General features: G+C 66.7%; 1 protein-coding gene across 1 annotated transcript in view; it reads right to left on the bottom strand.

Annotated features, from left to right (window-relative positions):
* Positions 1-934: 934 nt before the first annotated feature.
* The window catches only part of TSNARE1 (t-SNARE domain containing 1), a 145,756-nt gene continuing 126,794 nt past the window's right edge, over positions 935-19,896 (bottom strand). The window contains exons 14-15 of the mRNA XM_041769298.1: positions 12,150-12,256; positions 935-1,801 (exon numbers count right to left, since the gene is read on the bottom strand). Of these exons, the coding sequence (XP_041625232.1) occupies positions 12,161-12,256 (96 nt within the window). The 3' untranslated portion in view covers positions 935-1,801; positions 12,150-12,160. The remainder of the gene's footprint in view (positions 1,802-12,149; positions 12,257-19,896) is intronic.

The raw sequence follows: 19,896 nt of genomic DNA, 5'->3' as shown, positions 1-19,896 counted from the left end.
GCCTGGCTGTGGCTGGCTCTGCCCACATGGTCCCTGCCGCTCCAGACAGTGGGGGCCGAAGGCCGCTCCGACACCTCGCTCCTGAGCGGGAGGCTCCAGCCCAGGCAGCTGGTGGCAGCCGCGTCAGCACCCTCTTCCTGGGCCACCCACCTGAACTCCTCACCCCAGCACACCTGCTGCCCCCACGGCCCCCCAGAAGTGCTGACCGAGCTGCAGGGGCGACCTGAGCCCTGTGCATCCCACAGCAGTGTGGCCAGCCCTCCGCCCACATTCTCCAAGGCCACGCAGCCAAGAGGGAGCCCCAGCCTGTCACTTCCCCGCGAGCAAGCCTGTCCTCACCTGGAAACTGGGGCCAACCCCCCACCCAGGGACCTCAATGTGCAGCCTCCCAGCTGGTGCCATTCACCACTCGCATTTCCTAGCGGGGCGGGAGGGTCTGGACCAGTGATGCCCTGGCCCCTCCAGCCCCAAACCCAGGGCTTTCCCTGCTGGGGGCATCCTGGGCGCAGCCTGCAACCGCCGGCCTGTGGGCGCAGACCCTGGTGCCGCGGCCGCACCGCCGCCCCCACGACCAAGCGCCTCACACCTGCAGCTGGAGGTGTAAAATTCAATTTGCTCCTGACACCTCCTCCCGATGCCCCTGGGGCCCGCGGCCACTACGCAGAGCTGAGGAGGTGGCCAGCCGCCATTATGGCTGGGGGGGGTCCGTCCCCTCCCATCTGTCCCCGCTGCCGCCCACACCTCAGTGGCTGTTGTTTCTCAGGCCCCGGGAGGAGAAGGAGCTGAGAAATGCAGAGCTTCCCAGAATCACAGACCCTGAAGCAGGCTTCAGAACAAAGGGGTCTGGATGCTGGAGGCTTTAGACCCTCTTGGGCTGAGGACTGGGGCTGGGGAAGGAGTGGGGGGCAGAGGGGCAGAACAAAGGGGGGGGCGGGGGGAGGGGTGGGGGAGGGGACCCCTGAGCACCCGCAGCATCCTGCAGCCTTTCTGGAAGGTCAAGGACCTCCCAGGCGAGCTCACCCCACCCTGGGCATCCTGTGGGCGGCCACCCCCCACCCCGCGGGGCCCTGAGCTCTGCAGGGGGAGGGTGTGGCCGACCCAGCGCTGGGTCCTGGGGCCCTCGGTCTGCCTGCCCCCTGCCCGCCTGGCACCCACTCCCCACCGTGAGAGAAGCTGCCGCTTGCCACCTCCTTTCCACAGGGGCCAGGCCCCTCCTATTAGGGGTGCCTCCCCCACGCCCTGACCCCATCTCCACACCCCATCCCTCGGCTGGGAGCCAGGAGACAGAGAAGCTTCCATCTCTCAGGGCAGCGGGGACATCAGAGCTGCATCCCCCCCACCCCGTGCCCCAGGCACTGCTTCCAGAGGGGGACACAGGTCCTGGGACGGCTGGTGCTGGGTCCCCAGGGAGGAAGGCCCGGGGCCTGCAGGGGGGGCAAGGCTGCAATGGGCAGCCCCTCGGGAGGGGCAGCGCTGGAGGGAGGGGCAGCCCCAGACCACCCCACCCGTGTGCCCACACCACCCGGCACACACGCTCAGACACGCGTGCACACTCACACCCACACACTCACCCTCACACACTCACACACCCCTGCCCCGGCCTCTCCCCCTGTTAGGGCTCAGGCTCCATCTCCAGGGCCCCAGAGCCGGAAAGGTGCCCCCGACCCGACAGATGGAGACCCGCGCCGTGGCGAACTGAGGGGGGCAGTTCATTGGGACAGGACGCGGATGTCGCAGTGGCGAGGCCAGCGCACTGGTGGGAGGCAGCGGGTGGGACAGTCTCCTGGGTCCCAGCATCAACCTGCAGAACAACAGTCCTGTCAGCTGCCAGCTGGGCAGTGGGAGGCCCCAGGCAGGCCCTAGGGAGGTGGCCTGGCTGCTACAGGGACGGCGGGGGCGGGGGGCGCTCGGGCTCCCTCCTGCTCTCTCGCCCTCCCCGGTGGGCACCTGCCAGCTTCGGGTTCGCCGGGATGACCGGTCTCCAGTTCACAGATGCGAACACAGGCCGTGAGAGGCCAGCGGCTGCCCAGACCGCAGCCCGGGTCTCCTGGGCCCGTGGGCCTGCCCTCCTGCCCTCCCCGGTCCACCCTTTCACTGCCAGGGAACTGCTGTGCACACCAGGGGTGGGGGGAGACCCCAGGGGACCCCATGTCTACCAGGACTGGGCCCTCCCCGCTCCGCCCCTCCCCTCCCGGCCTCGGGCCTCCGGGAAGGTTTGGGAGGGGAGGCCCTGCCAGCAAAGGGAAGTGTGGCTTCTCCCACAGGGCCCGTGGACCCAGCAGGGCTGGAAGCCCAGGCCCAGCTCCCACCTCAGCTGCAGCCCAGCTGCGTGGGCCCGGCTGCGTGGGCCCGGCTCTGGAGCTGGCCCCAGGCTCTCCGGCCCGGTGGCGCACGGGGGCAGATCACGCACAGGCTGGTGGCCCGCACGGCGGCCACACCCTTGCTCTGCCTGCTGGCGCCCGGGCCCCGCAGCGCTCTGGGCTCCAACCTGCAGGCCCAGCTCCGCTCCCGGCCCAGGTGACGCCAGGGCAGGCCAGGGCCACCCCTGCCCCCAGTGGGTATGACACACAGCGCTCAGCTGGCATCCTCCGAGCACCCGGCCTCCACCTGAATTTTCTTTTTTCCTAAAAAGAGCCCTGCGGGCGGGGGGGGGGGGGGGGGTGCCCACCCTGCAGGGGGCGCTGGGACCCAGGTGAACCCACGCTCTGACCTGCCTGGACCCTCCAGGACAGAGGAAGGGGGGGAGGAGTTCAGCTCAGAACCCTGCCCCCACCCCGCCACGCCTCAGCCCTGCACCCTGGCCCCTCAGCTCAAGCCTTGGGCTCCCGTCAAGCCCACCCCAGCTGGAGGGGCCTCTGAGCAGTGCTCCCCCCGTGACGTACCTGGGACACCAGCTGCCAGGAGAGCCGGGGGGCAGGTGGGGCAGCCCAGTGTCGGCAGGCATCGCAGCCACAGCCTCCACCTGGCGGGAGCAGCGCCGGACTGTCCCAAGCACCGCGGGATGTACTCACACTAGATCATTTGTTCACAGTTAACTGGGCTTTCTCCTGATTTTGGCAATCCGGGGTCTACGGCAGGGGTGTCCCTGGGGCAGGCTCTGCCTGGAGCCTCTCAGTACCCACTGCTGCTTGGCCCCGACCACACGACCATGCGCCCAGGGTCAGGGCGCGGTCACTGAGCCCCGGGGCCGCGTGACGGTAGGGCTGGGGTGGCAGCCGTGGGAGGTGGTGTGATACCCTGGTCGTACTGTCTGGAGGCCAGCAGGCCCCCGGGCCCAGCTGAAGGCCAAATGGCCCCGTGGAGCTCGGAGCCTGAGGCAGGGGTCCAGGGCGGCCAGCCGTGACCGCGAACGCAGAGCCTGCTTCCAGCACAGGCCATCCCGGGGACCCAGCCCTCTCTGTGCCTGGGCACGCGGCGCCTCCCCTTCCATCCAGGCCCCTCCCCTCGGTGCCAGTCTCTCCACGGGGGCCACTGTCACGGGACCAGCAGGTCCACACGCCCCACCCTCGTGCCCGGCTCCCAACACTCCCAGGGCCCCACTGACACTGGACTGAGACGAGACTCTTGGCCTGCATTCACCACCTCCTGAAACGTGACCCTGACCTTGCCTGCCTTCTCCACCATCAGCAACGCTTTGCTGCAACCGAACATAATTTTCATGGCCTGTGCTGTCTCATTTCTTAAAAGGAGGGTCAGGTTCAGGATCACCTTTACCATGTGATCACATGACCAGGGTCAGGGCTCAGGCTGTGACCAAGATCGGGGCTCAAGTGTGGCCAGGTCACACTCCGTGTCCTCCCTGGAGCGCTGCCTTTTGATTGACTGGGGCCAGACTACCCCGTGAGCTCCCCTGGCTGCACCCTGGTGACTGAGAGGCTTCTTGGAGCACAGGTGCCACACAGAGCCCTGGCCTGGCTCCCCAGGTCTTGAGGGGGACCATCCCCACCTCTCAGGTCGCTGTCAATGTCCTTCAAATGTGTCATTTTCTCATCCACAAACCACTCTGCCAAATGGCGCTGGCTACCATCCCGTGATGATGGGGACCTCAGCTGCCAGGAGATGGAGGCCCAGATCCCGCTGGCACCCTCCTCCTGTTGACGCGCCTGATGCCAGTCTCGGGGGCCTGCTGGCCTCCAGACAGTACGACCAGGGTATCACACCACCTCCCACGGCTGCCACCCCAGCCCTACCGTCCTGCACCGAGGCTGGTGTGGGTCAACCCTGCCCTGGGAGGGAGGGGCCTGGGGGCCTGGCCGGGGGACACCTGGGGCCGTAGGTACTCTGCTGCTCCTTGCCGGTGACACTCTCCAAACAGCTTATTAGAAATTAATATTTAATTTTCGTCTGTGGATTTAGCTTAATTATTCAATTTATTATTGCAATTACTGAGACACACCCGGAAGCAAAACTGCTTGCTTTGAGCAGCAGGGAGACAGCAGAAGGGGAGGGGCGTGCCACGCGCACCCAGGGCTGGCAGACTTGGCCCCGGGGGTTCTGGCTGGGTCCCGCCGGAGCATCCCGCTCTTCAGTAAACCCTCTTCTGTCAGCATTGGCTGGGGACGCCCCCTTCCTCGCATCCTCCCGGTGGTGAGGCCTGAACCCCGCATCTAAAGGGGCATCTAAAGGGGCCCTTGAAGGCAGAGCCCCATCCTCTGCTTGGTGTTGGAGGCCATGGTCAGGCCCGCCCCGTCGTTACGGCCCGGCCTTGGGCGAGGGACTGTCCCACCGACATGGACGCGCCACCGAGTTCAGTGGCTTAGGTGGGGAGAGCAGCGTGGGGACTCCAGCTCCGGGTTGTCCCACCTTCACAGACAAGGTCTTTCCTCAAGCAGGGTGTCCCCGTGCTGGGCTCACACTTCCCCAGGGAAGCCCCAGGGCTCCTCCCTCACTCATCTTCTGCTGTGTGATCCCTGGGGAAGAGCAGAGGGTCCTGGGCGGGGGGGGGGCAAGCCCGTGCCTCCTGCCCCCCAGTGGGTAAGGGACAGTAATGCTGGCATGGCCAGGAGGCTGACCCTGAATCCTCCCCAAGGCCGAGGGGGACATGGGGGTCAGGCTAGGTCCTAACCTTCCTGGTCTGGATGAGGCCCTCAGAGCTTCAGCCACATCCATCAGGTATGGCTGCAAGCCCCCGGCTCCCGTCCCCCCCAGTCACTGAGGGCCCAGAGCCCTGGGACAGCCCCTAGGCTGCTGTGTCCCTGTGGTCCCTGCAGGGACAGCACGGCCCCCTTGGATGGGCATTGGCCCAGAGCCAGGAGTCATGGGCACCAAATCTGAGGCCGACAGGAGCTGGGGGATGGAGGGAGGTGGGGCAGAGAGACAGGTGGCAGTGGCAGGGGGCCGCTCCAGGGACAGGGAGATGCACCGACTCTCTGTCCAGGAGTGGGGCAGAGTGGCCCACAGGCCTCGTGCATCCCTCCCTGCCACAGGGACACAGGCCTGAGGGTTCAGATCGGGGGGATGGCATCCAGGCCTGGCTTTTAGGGGTCAGCAGAACTCAAACCCCTGTTCCTGGGGGGTACAAGGTGCGGGCAGCTCAGTGGCCAGTCTGGGGACCGCTCACAGTCTGAGATGGGTACGTGGGGCCAACTACACAGAGAGGAAAGCTGAAGGCCAAGAGCAAGATGGGGGGAGCCGGAGGACCAGGCACTCAGGCCTCACCACACGGCAAGGTCTTAGCATCCCGAGCCCACTGAGGACGGAAGGGGGGCCCCACGCACCACCTACCTGCGGCCACAAGCCTAGAAGGCCGCTAGAGGGTTCTGCCCTGGGCCTGGACGCCGGCCCCGCCCACCAGCCCCAGCCCCGCCCACCAGCCCCAGCCCCGCCCACCAGCCCCAGCCCCGCCCACCGCCCCGCCCCAGCTCTAGTCCCAGCCCCGCCCACCAGCCCCAGCTCTAGCCCAAGCCCCGCCCTCCAGCCCCAGCCCCGCCCACAGCCCGCCCACAGCCCCGCCCACAGCTCTAGTCCCAGCCCCGCCCCAGCTCCAGTCCAAGCCCCGCCCACCAGCCCCAGTCCCGCCCACCGCCCCGCCCCAGTTCTAGTTCCAGCCCCGCCCACCAGCCCTAGCCCCGCCCCCAGCCCCAGGCCAGCCCATCCTCTGCCCTGCCCCAGCTCCCCCCTTGAGTGCAGCCCCCACCTGTGGCGGGAAGATGGCCAAGCGGACAGCGGGGCCCCAGCTGTGTCCCACCGTCCCACCGCGCCACCCGGGCACCACGGGACAGCGGTTGCGGCCGCCGATCCCAGGCTGGGCCTGGTAAGATGCGACAGTGTCGGTGCCACCCCCTCTCTATCATGTCCATCAGGCCTCCCGTGCCACCCGCGCACCTAATGCCTTTTCCACCTTTCTCCCAGCAAAGAGCCATTTCCTGGGGCTGCTTGGGTCCGGGCCTCCCCGTGTGGCCATGCGCCCAGCCACTGTGCCAGTGCCCAGCAAGGGTGGGCGTCTGGGGACTGCTATGGCTCCCTCGGCTGCTAGGGAACAACTGCTCCGAACAAGCGGCCCCGGACGCCTCCAGCCTCTGGGCCTCTTCTCCCGACACTCGTCTCCTACTCAGGGCCCTACACAGTCGGCCCCAGCCTGCTCGTGCCCGGGGCGCCACCCCCTGCGCCTGCACACTTTGCCGGGGCTGGGCCCTGGGCCCGGACTCCCCTCCTCGTTGCCTGACAGAGGAGCCTGTATTCACTACTCGGCTTTCAGGAGCCACCTCCTCCAGGAAGGCCTCCGGGAAGAGCCGCCCCTCTGATGACTTCCACTCTGCTCCTGGCCGTTGGGCACCTCACGGGCCTCCGTCCCCGAGGCTCTGAGCTGCTCAGGGAGGCGTCGGATCTGACCACAGGAGCAGCTGGCCGACGCGGAGGCGCTGGGGGATTTGCTGAATCACAGGGACACATCCCTGACGTCTGGGCGGCTCTGAGCTGTGCCCGTGTGCCCTGCCTGGGCAGCAGGGAGGACGAGACATGGCCCTGCTGGCTGGAGGGCCGCATGGGCGCGGCGGAGTGAGGCCAGCTGCGTCTCATCTCCATAAACCAGAGCGGGCGCGTGGTCACACCATTAACGCTGCCAGCGCCGATGGGGACAGGGACATAGCAGTGTCATGGAGGGCAGCCGCCCCCCCGGCAGGAGCCCAGCAGGCATCGTCTCTGATGCCCACAGGGGTCCCCGGAAGGTGTGACCCTGGTGTACGGACGAGGAAACTGAGGCAGAGCTCGGGCCTGCTCGCTGGTCTGTGGCACCTGCCCTCTGACCAGGAGCTGCGAGGCGGGAGGAGGCCGCAGAGGAGACGCCCCAGGGTAAACCCCAAGGAGCCCCAGGACCCCGCAGGCCTGCTTGCAGCTGGGGCGGGGCTAGCGGGGCAGCCCAAAGCCACCAGGCCCCCGTGACCCGACTCCCAGGCCTCCGACCGGCTCAGCACAGACAGGTCGTCTGACTCCTTCCCCGAACTTTGGGGACAGAAGGTGCTGCCGTTCAGGTAACGGGCACCACGGAAGCATCCGCGGGCCCCGGGGTCGCGCGCAGACCGTCGGACGACAGGGTCACGTAGACCGACCGAGTGGGAAACCTGGCTCTGGCGCTCCCGGCTGTGACGGGGCGGCCACCTAACCTCTGGGCAGGGCTTTCCCCAGCAGTCCCAGCTCCAGAGGGATCATCCCCTGTGCTGCCCACGCCCAGGATGGCCCGTCATCCGGCCGCGTCAGTGCCCCCGTCTGAGAAATGGGCGCACAGCGGCATCTGCCCGGGGCTGTGGAGAGGACGCGGTGAGGCGGCCCCGCGAGGCTCTGACCCACGCTCCGGGAGCGGAAGGCGGACATGAAGACACAGCTGTCCCCCCCCCCCCCCCCCGCCCCCGTCCCAGGGTGACGCACTCAGGCCCCTTAGTCACATTCCAGCCTCCGGGAGGGGGAGTGGGCAGTCACGGGTCCTCGCCGACCACACACACAGGCACACGTGAAAACACACACGTGTGTGTGCGCTGCAGACAAGCGTGGACACAAAATCCTCCGCACCCCGCGCGCGTCCCACATGGAAATCGATGCCTTCAGCTCCGTACTCCACGGCTTTTGGAAAACATTACAAATACGATTTGCTAGAAGCCTCTATTTAGCCCCTTCAATTTTTGTGCGCATGAAAAACATTTCATTGATTGTTGCCTGGATTCGGTTCCATAATCTTCCATCCCTTGGAGCCCAGCCTGTGGGCCAGCAGGGAGCCCGGGACCCAGCACAGGCGCCCGCCAGCGCTCCCGGCCCCCCCTTCACCCGCCCGGCCCTGCTTCGTGGCTGCGGGGGCCTGCTGACCACACAGGGACCTACGAACGGTCCGCAGTGACCGGAGTCCGACATGGAGAAGGTCCCGGGTCGACCCAGAAGCACAATGGGGGGTGGGGTTGGCCCCAAGGACTCCCCTGCTTCTCCAAAGCTCCACAGCCACCATCTAGACAGTGGTGCGCCAGCCACACCCTGGGAGCGAGGGCCTCAGGCCCTCACCCTCTGCCCCCAGACCCGAAGGAGTCTCAGCTGGGCTCTGTGTCCACCTCCGGACACCACGGTGCTGTGGGCAGAGCTGGGGACGCGAGTTACCATAACTTCAGCTTCTGAGCCCAACATGCTGAGGCGACCGCGACACAGGGTGGACGTGCTGGCTCCTGCCACTGTATTGTCCCCCGTGCCGGCAGGGCTCCTGAAGCCTGACCGTGACCACAGACTGTCTACACGCTGAACCCTATTCTTGGTCACACTCTGAACCCTGATCCTGGTCACACTCTGAGCCCTGACCCTGGTCACACCCTGAGCCTTGACCCTGGTCACACCCTGAGCCCAACCCTGGTCACACTCTGAGCCCTGATCCTGGTCACACTCTGAGCCCTGACCCTGGTCACACCCTGAGCCCTGATCCTGGTTGCACCCTGAGCCTTGACCCTGGTCACACCCTGAGCCCAACCCTGGTCACACTCTGAGCCCTGATCATGGTCACACTCTGAGCCCTGACCCTGGTCACAGTCTGAGCCCTGACCCTGGTCACACCCTGAGCCCAACCCTGGTCACACCCTAAGCCCTGACCCTGATCACACTCTGAGCCCTGACCCCTGGTCAACACCCTACTGACCCCTGGTCACACTCTGAGCCCTGACCCTGGTCACACCTGAGCCCTGATCTGGTCACCCCTGAGCCTTGACCTGGTCACACCCTGAGCCCAACCCTGGTCACACTCTGAGCCCTGATCATGGTCACACTCTGAGCCCTGACCCTGGTCACAGCCTGAGCCCTGATCCTGGTCAGCACCCTGAGCCTTGACCCTGGTCACACCCTGAGCCCAACCCTGGTCACACCCTGAGCCCTGATCCTGGTCACACCCTGAGCCCTGATCCTGGTCACACCCTGAGCCCTGATCCTGGTCACACACTGAGCCCTGCACCCCGTCACACTTTGAGCCCTGACTCAGTGCCAGACTAGCCTTCATGCTTGCTGTAAACTGAGTCCAGGGAGTCTGGGGGACTGAGGCTGGCCACACGCAGTCCTTCCCCACGGGGGAGACTCCTGGCACCGGGCTCGTGCAGGCGAGTGAGCACCACATCCTGACCAGGTGGGAGGCAGACTTGCAAGCCCCCCGTAATGGGGGAATAGCTGAGCCCCTGGGGGGTGGGGGTGGTCACAGCCATGGGGGTGGGTGATGGTGCACGGAGGTGGCCCAGAGAGTGGGCGCGACCCAGAGGCTCCTTTGCCTGCTTGGAACTGCCGGATGGCACGGTCTCACCCGGCACCCAGAAATGGCCACGTGCACCCGGCTGTCTCTGTCACCGGCTTCTTCCAAGTCCGGGAAGGAGCTCCTCCCTCAGAGGCTGCTTTTCTCTGCGGAAATAATCCCCCCTGCATTTGAATCAAGCCTCTTCCTTCCTCAAACTGCTGTTTATATTTAGCTGCCTTTGTCCTCAGAGCAGCTTGGCAGAGAGGGAAAGAGGGCAGCCCCCAACCCCGTCTCTCTGGGGCCTGGGCCGAGGGCGGCCTCCAGGTCCCCAGGGGGACCCCGTCCCTGGGCGGCTGCGACAGGCAGGCAGCGTGTGGGGTGCCGGGCCTCTCTGCGCTAGAGGGGATGTTCCCTGCGTGGTGCCTGCCACCGCCCTTGGCTCCCTCTGGCGCAGGGAAGGGCCCGGGGTGCACAGCCGTGGGGTGACTTGGGAAATCTGGTGGATGAGAGAGGGCCTGCTGGGGGACATAGAGACCCCGGCCCCGGAGGAGGAGCAAGGGGAGGGTCCGGCCCTTACAGCCCCTCCCTGTCCTCCAGACCACAGGGACCCACGTGCTGGCCCCAGAGCCCCCTTCCTCCTCCTGGGCACGTCTGCGTGGCCCCTGCAGACCCCCCCACGCAGATGAGGGTCATGGCTCCAGACATCATGGTGGCCCCGGGCCTCCTCTGTCATGCTGCCCCGCCAGGCCTCCTCCGTCCCTGTTCCTGAGCCCCAGCTGGGGGCCGCCTGGGTGGGGGGCAGGAAGCACTGGCTCCAGAAGGGCCCCGGAGGATGAAGGCCAGTCCCATCGGGGCAGCCCCGAGGGCGGGCAGGGAGGCTGCCTGGGGCCCAGCCCTTCCCAGGGCTCAGAGGCCCGTGCCCCTGCCGCCCCCCCACCTGGCCTGCCACTTGGGACAAGCTGCCACCCTCACCTGGAGAGCAGACCCTGCCCGCCGTCCCACCACCCAGGAATCCAAGCCCTGACCCCATGCAGAACCTGCACGGACCCCGGTGAAGCCAGGCCACCTGGGGTTTCCGTGTGTCTCGCCTGATGCGAGGGGAGCGATGGATACACCAAGCGTGAGGTTGGTACATGGGGCGCTCCCAGGGAATCGCAAGAGCTCCTGAGCCCTCCTGGCCCGGGGTTCCTCAGGGTGGGACCTGCCCCCTCGGGGTGCAGGGAGCACCATCAAGGTGATGGATACGCAGGGTGCACACGCTGCAGGCTGACGGCCTACGTGTCTCCCTTCCACACCCCCACCCCCGTGACCTCCCAGCCCAGCTTTAGGGACACCGTGACCCAAGGAGAGGCTGGCCGCCAAGGACAGGGCTCGGGGCTGCCAGGGCTCCGCACCCCCCACTTTGAAGCTCAGCCCGGTTGGGGTGGCTCTTGCCCAGAAAGCGGTACTTCCTAGACAAGTCTGGATGGAGGAGCCCGAGGGCTCTGGACTAGGTGACTCCACGGAGCCTCCTGCAGCCCCGCTCACCTGCTACCCACACAGAGGCCACCACGGGCCATGGTGGGGCCCACGGGGGACAGTGAGCACGGAACACCCAGGGCCTGCTTGCCCCTCCCCGAGACCCTCGCCCAGCCCTGTGGTCTCCCAGCGCGGGGCCGGGAGCTGGTCCACACACCACGCACCCCTCCCTGCAGCACTCCGGGGGCCGAAGCCGCCTCCCAGAGGCCCCTAGGTCCTCCCACCCCGGGTCACGCTCTGCGAGGGGGCCCCTCACGCCGCGGCTGGCCCGGAGGCAGTGGTAGGATGCTGCAGGAGCGACCAGGTGTGGTGCGCCCGGCTCTCGGGGACCCCTCGCCCTGCGGGCCTCCGTGGGGCAGCCGGATTCCAGCTGGCTCGGGTGGTGCGGCCCCAGCCCCACTGCCCGCACCCGCACGAGGGCTGAGCCGAAGAACCAGCTGAGCCCCTTCCTAATTCCTGGCCCGCAGAGGCTGATAGTCCAGGTTGATTGCTGTTCTCAGCCACTAAGTTTGAGGTCCCTTTGCTCCACAGCTTGGAGAACCCAGACACCGGCTCCGCACCCGGCAGCTCCGCTCGGCCACTGCAGGTACTTCGCAGGCTCTGGGTCTGGCTCCTGTCCGCTTGGGCTCCTGCCCAGAGCCCAGGGCCCAGCAGGGGCTTGGCACCCACGCTCCACCCCCCCGCCCCCCACCAGCGGCCCTGCTCCCTGCCCCAGGCCCTGGCACCTGCCCGCTGCACCGCCCAACACGCTCTGCTCCTGGCTGTCCGGGGAGCCGCCAGTCGGGGCCTCCCCCTCGGCTGTGGGCTCCAGGAAGAGGGCCCCTGCCCGCCGTGTCCCCTGCTGGGTTGCCAGGGCCAAGCCCAGGCCTGACACGGAAGAGGACGGATGGACAGACAGACGAGAGGGAAGGTGGAGGGACAGATAGCGCAGAGCAGTCGGGGCACTCACCGTCGGGGGCATTACTTTCGGATGGAGGTGGCAGTGGTGAGGATGATGACCAGCAGGACGGTGACTCCAGCCGACAGGACGCGGCACTTGATCTTGCGTCTCTGGAGCTGAGAGACAGAGAGCGCGGTTGTCACGGTGCCCTGAACCCCGGCCCCCATCCCGGGGGCATGTGGCGCAGGCCTGCCAGGGGCTCGGGGCTCCCCCGGAGCTGCACACGTGCTCGCTCAGGAGCCAAAGCCAGGCACAAGGGAGCGACGCCGGAGGGCCAGCGGGACGGCCAGCTCTGGGGTAGTGAGGCCTGGACGTCCCAGGTGCCCCCACCCCCCGCCAGCAGCTCAGATTCCCCTGCAAGCAGAGGATGAGGCCACTGACTTCAGGGGCACGTTCGGAAGCTTGGAAAGTACAGAGCCTGGGATCCGGCAAATACCAGACCCGTAGTCCTCTCGTCTTCCTCTTGTTCCCCTGTGTTGTCGTTATTATTCTTTGTTTAGTATTATTTACTTATTTTTGAGAGATAGAGCCAGTGAGAGGGACAGAGCACAGGAGCGTGGGGAGGGGCAGGGGGACACGGAGAATCTCAGACTCCCTAGCAAGCACGGAGTCAGACGCGGATGGAGTCGACCCCACGACCCCGAGACCGTGACCAGAGCCAAAATCAAGAGCCGATGCTCAACCGACTGAGCCACTCAGGCGCCCCTCGTTCTGGTTATGAGCAGTTTGACAAGTTGTGGGTCCCACCACCCAAGACCTCATGGAGAGGAAGACACATGGGTCTGTGCTGGGGATTCATGGGTGGGTGGGGGTTCGGAGGCTTCTGGAAGAAAGGAGGCTTCGTCTGGACCCTGGAGGTGGGGTGGGGATGCCTCGGGCAGGCCAGGAGGTGGGAGGCAGGGGCGGGGGGAAACTAGGACAAAATGGGACTGAAAATAAGCTGGTCAGTCACCAAGAGGTCTGAGCCGGGTGGGCGTGGGGAAGCAGGGGAGACAGAGGGGATGGGGTGCGATTGTACAGGGTTTGGGCAGCGCCCGAGACAGCACGGAGACAGCGAGGAATTTTAAGCAGGGAGACAGTGCAGTGAGGAGGCCACTTGGGGAGCAAATGCGGGGGTGTGGGTAGGCACAGGGCCAGGAGGAAAGCTGATCCGTGCAAGGGCGGGAGTCCGCAGCCGAGGAGGGAGGATCGGGGGAGACAGGGCCAAGACCAGGAGACCATCCTCAGAACGTGCTGTGACTGAATACGCAAGGGAAGGGGAACAGAGAGGTCAAGGGCGGGTCCCCCGGGTTGCCCATCTGGGTCATCAGGCGGATGTTGGGGCTGCCCATTCATAGATCCATCCGTTATTCCACCTACCCACCCACCTACCCACCCACCCATCCCTCCATCCACCCGTCCAGCCCCCCACCCATCCATCCAGCCGCCCATCTGTCCATCCATGTAGCCAACGCCCCATCCACGCGCACATACACCCACCCGCCCATCCTCTAACCATCTACTTTCTCAAAATGGTTATGGGGATTGGGGCAGTGAGGCCATGAGGGAGGGACGGGATTGGCGGGGACAGAGGGAGGCGGGAGGCTTCTTGGAGTAGGTGGGGCTGAACCTGGCTTTTGGAGGGGGGAGCTCACGATGAGGTTTGGAGTGAGGATTCCGTCCCACTGTAGGGTGGCATCGGGGATCTGCTGGGGGCCGATGGGTGTTCAGACCCCTGGCGCTGCCTCGGTGTCCTTCCACTTTGGAAGGGATCCACACACCAGCCTGAAGGTCAGCTACCGTCGGGGCCCCTGGGTGGCTCAGGGGCTGAGCGTCTGCCTTCGGTTCAGGGTGTGACCCCCGGGACCCGGGATCGAGTCCCACATCGGGCTCCCCGCAGGGAGCCTGCTTCTCCCTCTGCCTGGGTCTCTGCCGCTCTCTGTGTGTCTCTCATGAAGAAGTAAATAAAATCTAAAATATATCTATATTTCTATATATCAGCCACCATCTGAATAACTCTGCTTCCCAGCCCCAAGGGCAGTATTACTACCCTGGGGCCTAGGTCAGGACACCGGGCCGGAGAGGTTACGTGGCCTGCCCAGGGCTTCCAACGTGGTGCCTACAGCTCTGAGGCTTGGGTCTCAGGTCTCCCTGCCCCACCTGTTGTCATGGGTCACGCGCCAGCTGCGTGCAGGAGGGGGCGGGGGGGGCCGGGAGGCCCAGGGTGAATGAGAAACACACCTCCAGTTGCTCCCAGCTGGGGGTGGGAGGGCAGTGGAACCCACGGCCTGCTGGCAGGGCAAGGGCATCTGCACCAAGGAGCAGCTCAGCGCCCAGGGCGGCGCCCGGGCCAGGCCTGGCCGAGGACCCTGGTGTGCGTCCTTGGTGCACACACACAAGCCGCGTCCTCATCCGCAGGGCAGCTGCCCTTTCCTGAGCCTTTGCTCACGGGGTGGGTCCTGTCGACACCCTGGTTGGCGGATGGCTCAGAGAGTGAAGTAACCAGCCCGAGGCGGCCAGCTTGTGAGCTGTGGGGTCCGGATTCGAACCTGGCGCCCAGCGATGCAGCCGGTCCTCGCAGAGCGGCTGACGTCACAGATGTGCCCTCGGGTAGTAGGCCTGACCCTCTGCACACATCCTGGAGGAAGCTTAGGCCCGGGACCAGCTACATGCTTCCTCACCAGCCCCCCGCGTGGCTCCGGGCGCCCTGGGGGAGGCGACGCGCCGTAGGAGCACAGCAGCGGGGCTCAGGCATGGCCCGGGCATGGCGCTGGCCTCCCCGAGGCCCCAGGGCCTGGCCATCCCATCTGTGCGGCCCACGCAGAGCCCGGCCTCACGCTCACCGTCTGCCAGGGCAGCGTCCACACCTCCCCTGCCTGGGTCCAGGTCACCCTCCTGGACCATGACGGTGGCCTTGTGCTGGACGGCGGCCAAGTGCCTCCTTGGATGCGACCTGCACTCAGGCCCGTCCTTCCACGTCTACCCTCCCTGCCGCACCTCACACCAGCGGGGAACTGGGAGCCCAGGGGCAGCCGCAGGGACCAGGCTTGGGTGGAGAAGCAGCAGGGATCAGCTGGAGAGGAACCGGGAGTGGGGGGTGGGTGACACGCGACCCCCTGGGACCCTCCAAACCAACCCTCGGCCTCCACCGAGCTGCCCTTCCAGCAAGACACCGCTGGGCCTCCCGCCCCGGACTTCAAGGGGAAGCGGTGGGCGGGGCGCTGACAGGCAGGCGTCAGGGGCCCCCAGAGGCGCACCCAGGACATATGGTGGGGGCGGAGGCAGCCCTTTGATGGGGAGCTCGGCGGACCCAGCCGGCAGGAGGCACAGCTCCACCCCTGCACCTGCTGCCTCCCCTGCAGGTGGGTAGCCACGTGCAAAGGCCCCGCTCCTGCCTGGGTGGGAGGGGGGGCTGTCCAGGAGCAGCAGACCACCCCCCATCAGCACCCAGCAGCAGGAGGAGGGCAGAGGGCGGGGCAGGGCTCACTCGGGGGGGAGGCGTGGGCTTTCCCAGGGAGTAGCACTGCCGCCGAGAGGGGACAGGGGCCGGGGCCACACAAGCCTCGGAGCACCGGACTGGGGCTGTTTCAAGAGGCAGCGGGGCTGCCGGGGGCTGGATGGTTGGGGCCCAGAACAGCCCCTCATGAGCCCCCGTTCTCCAGGCTGGGGAGACGCCGTCGGCCACCTCAAGCCCTCATGACCCGCACGGCGGGCCCCGCCCCATCCCAGTGGTCAGAGGGGGAGTGTTGGCAGCAGTGACCTAGGAAATGTGACATGGGCTGAAGTGCGTCCCCAGATTCATAGGCTGAAGTCCCAGCCCCCAGGAGCCCGGGGCGGGACTGTATTTGGGGACACGGCCTTTATGGAGGTGACCGTGTTAGTGAGCTCCTGCGGAGGGGGGGTGCTGGTCCACCTCGACCGGTGTCCTTGGAAGACGGGACATGTGGGTGCAGGTGTGTGGACATGGGGACAGCTGTCTGTCCACTAGCCAAGGGGACGGGCTCGGACCGGGCTCTCCCTCAGGGCCTCACAAGGAGCTGGCCTGCCGGGCACTGACCTTGGATCTGGATCCGCCCCCGACAGGGGACAGGAAACACTGGGCGCGGCCCCGCCTGTGGTCATTAACTGATTCCAGCCCCGTCCGGCTCCCGCGGAGCCTGCGCACTGGCCTCCGGACGGGAGCTCAGGGCTGGCACCGAATCTCGGCCTCGTCCGGCCCAGCCCCGGGCGCCCTTTGCCAGAGCGGAGCTGACTTCCGTCCACCCGGCTTGCCCCAAAGCCCTGGCCGCCCCGGACGCCCGCGGGTCCCAGGGTCTGGGGACAGAGGGCGAGGCCCTGCAGCAAGGGGCCACGGTCACTCTCGGGGAGCGGGGCTGGAGCCCCCCAGACCCCTACCCAGGTCCCATGCCCATGCAGCTGTCATGAGGCCTCCGGTGATGGGGGGGGCTACCAAGACACAGTGGGGCCCCGTCCTGATGGCTGCCGGCCTGCAACCTGGGGGGGATGGTGCTGGGCACCTCACGCTGACCACGTGAGGCCGTGGGGTTTGCCCTCGCTGGGCGAACACAGCCGCCCTCCCCCCTCACAGTGACACTGGGACAGGGCAGCTGCCGTGCGGGGCACGAGGGCTTGAGGTGGCCGAGGGCGTCTCCCCAGCACGCAGAACTGGGCGGGGCTGTTCTGGGGCCCGAACCATCCAGGCCCCAGCATTGGTCCCCCCAGGGAGGGGGCAGGAAGGAAAGGGCAGGGAGCAGACCCCGCGGGGAACAGGGACCCCAGCCCCGCCGCCCCCGGGTGGGGTCTCCGGCCACATCTGCCTGCCTTCCCCCCACGCTCCGGCTCTGGGTACTGGTCCTCGCCGCCCCAGAGCCGCCCTGATTAATCACTCTTAAATGATGGAGCCCGGGCTGATGGCGGGGGGGGGGCGGGGGCGGTGATTAACCCCCATGAGGCTCTTGACTGGGGCCCAATTAGTGGGGTGGGGCCCCACAGGAGGGCCGAACGGATGCAGGCTGGGGAAGGGCTACCCTCCGTCCCAGGCCCCAGGGCCGGGCACCCCTGCTCCTCCTTCTGCCTGACGTGCCCTCACACTCACGCCCCAAAACCCACCCCCAGCACTGCCACCGCCTCCAGGATGCCCTCCGCGGCCCCTGCTCCGGTGGCCGCCAGCCCGCCCCTTCCTCCCACCAGGACACTGGGAGGCCATGGCCACCGCTCCCACAACTGGGCAGAGCTGAGTGGAAAGGTGAGGGCCGAGCGGAGGGCACCTGTGCCCACCGGGGGCCCTGCCACCACCCTCTGGCCTCTGCAGGCTCCATGTGCACCCTGAAGAACGACGGATGCGGGGCCATCAGTCCAGCAGGCACACACGCAGCTGCCACCCTCTCCACTAAAAGGAGGGTACGGGGTGTACCCCCAGCACAGGGAGTGTGAGGCGGCAGGCTGGGGTGGGGGAGGCGGCCCGCCGAGTTGGGGAGGGGCACCCAGGCCTGTGGAGGGGTGTGGTGTGGTCAGAGGGAGGGCCTAGCTCCTCCCAGCCTCAGGAGTGGGGAGGGGGGTGGGTGGGGGGTGCTTAAGGACCTAAGGCTCCCACCCCCACGATTTTCTGGGACTCCAGGCCCAGTGGAGGGAAGCGGGGAGGAGCCAGAGCTGGGGTCAGAGTAGGGGTGGGGTAGCCAGCAGTAGGGTCCCCCAGGGCAGCCCAGGACCCGGGAGAGCTTTCTTCAAGGCCCCCATGCACCCCCGACCGCTGCACCCCCAGTAGAGGTCACGGGCTCACACCTGCACACACACCCTTCCAAGCAGCATGTTACTGCCCCAGACTTAGACCCGGCAGGATGTAGGGACCCCACGCAGGGGGCAGCATCTTCGTCACAAAGGACAGAACACAAAGCAACAAAACTCAAAGAACCAGAGTCTGTGCAGGAACCGAAGGAAAGTCGGGGTGACCAGCACGATTGTCAGAGACCAAGGAGGACGCCCCGGGGACAGTCTGGGGGGGAAGTCCTGGCAGCGGGGGGCAGCCAGGGATGGTGGTCCCCCCTGAGCCCTCCGGGCCCCGCCCCCTGCACCTGCTGCTGCGCACAAGGTGGGTGCTGGCGGGGTGGCTGCCCACAGGACTGGAGCCACGTCCCAACCACCCCCCCCCGCCCCAACCGTGCCGTGGGGCACCAGCCAGGCAAGAGTGGGGCACGTGGGTACAGGGCAGCTCGGGGCCGGGACGTCAGGATGGGCTGGTGCTCTGGCCACCTCCCAGCTGCCCACCCAGCACCCGGAGCAGGGCCTGGGGGCCAGAAAGGTCACGGCTCGGCAGGCAGGGCCAGGCGGTGACCTAGTGACAACCAAGGCCCCTGCAGTGACACTGCACACCTCGCCTGCCCAGACACCCACTGAGGGATGGAGGGGACTTGGCCACGGAGCTGCTGTGTGACCATCGGCCCTCGAGCCCGCAGGCAGGGCCCCCACTCCCCTCGTGGGCAGGGCACGGGCACGGGTCCTGCACCTTGTTCTCCCTCCAAGGGACAGGGCCGGGCGTTGCCCCGGGTGCTGGCTCTTCACGCCCGCCCCCCCCGCCACCGGAAGCTGTCTTGGGCAGTCACCCCCTCCCACCGAGCCTCATGCGACAACTGCTCTCATGGCTTCTCTGAAGGGGGAGGCCCGCCTGGACCCAGCCTGTGCCTCTCTCTCCACGCTGTCCCCTCGGGCCTGAGCTCCAGGACAGGCCCCTGCTGCAGGTGGCCGGGAGCCCCAGCCCAATGGGGTCTGCATGCAGTGGGTGCTCACTAGAAGGGCCCGGGCAGCTGGAGGCCTCGGTGCCCTAGACCCGAGGCGGGGCCTCACCCTGGGCTCTGCTGCTCCACGCTACAGCCGTCCAGAGGGCTCAGGGGTCGGGGTCCTGGAACCCCGTCTCCAGCAGCCAGGGCTCATTGGGGAGCAAAGAGGGAGCAAAGAGAAGGGAAGGAGGGCTTGATAGGTGAGGGGGTGACGGGCACGTGGGCATCAGGTGCTGGCCTCAGACTCAGTGGGCCCAAGGACAACCCCCTGCCCCGCATGCGGGGACCCCTGCTGGCACCCAGGGCCTTGGGGGCTGGTCCCAGTGGTCCCCGTGAGGATGCCCAGGGGCTCCCGGGGAGGGAGCCAGGCCGACACCTGCACGCGGGACTCCTGGGCCACGCGGCTCTGTGTCCTCCCTCAGCCAGGCGCTCAGTCCCCCGACCCCACCGACCCCACCGCACCCTCATTCTGCCCCCAGGCTGCCCAGCCCCCACCCCACTCCTCAGAAGCCGCTTCCCATGCAAATATATTCAGAATACATGACATTTCAGAAACATCTATTTGTATATATTTAGACTCCATTTCAAAAGAATTATTCAAAATCGGAGCCATTTGGATAGATGGGTGTGGAACGGATTGTTTCTTAAGTGTTCACGTTAAAAATACCATGTTTTCTAAGTGGATCACAAATGCTGTAATTATTGAAATGGGCACATTTTGCTGGGGAAAAATACAGAATCATGACTTGATTTATGAATTCTGTGTCCTGAGGACAGGGCACGAGGGCATCGGCCCCAAGACAGGGCTCCGAGGGGCACCTGCCCTACGACGGGGCTCCAAGGGGCACCCGCCCCACGATGGGGTTCAGGAGGGCACTGAGAGGGGCACCCGCCCCATGACAGGGCTCCGAGGGGCACCCTCCCTGGGACGCGGCTCCAAGGGTGGGGGCAGTGTTCTAGGGCAACCACCCAAGACACGGTGGCATGGGGAGACACCGAGAGCT

Source organism: Vulpes lagopus, chromosome 9, assembly GCF_018345385.1.
Source record: "Vulpes lagopus strain Blue_001 chromosome 9, ASM1834538v1, whole genome shotgun sequence".
NCBI lineage: Eukaryota > Metazoa > Chordata > Mammalia > Carnivora > Canidae > Vulpes > Vulpes lagopus.
The sequence above is the reverse complement of the archived record's forward strand: the minus strand, read 5'-3'. Positions and strand labels throughout refer to the sequence as shown.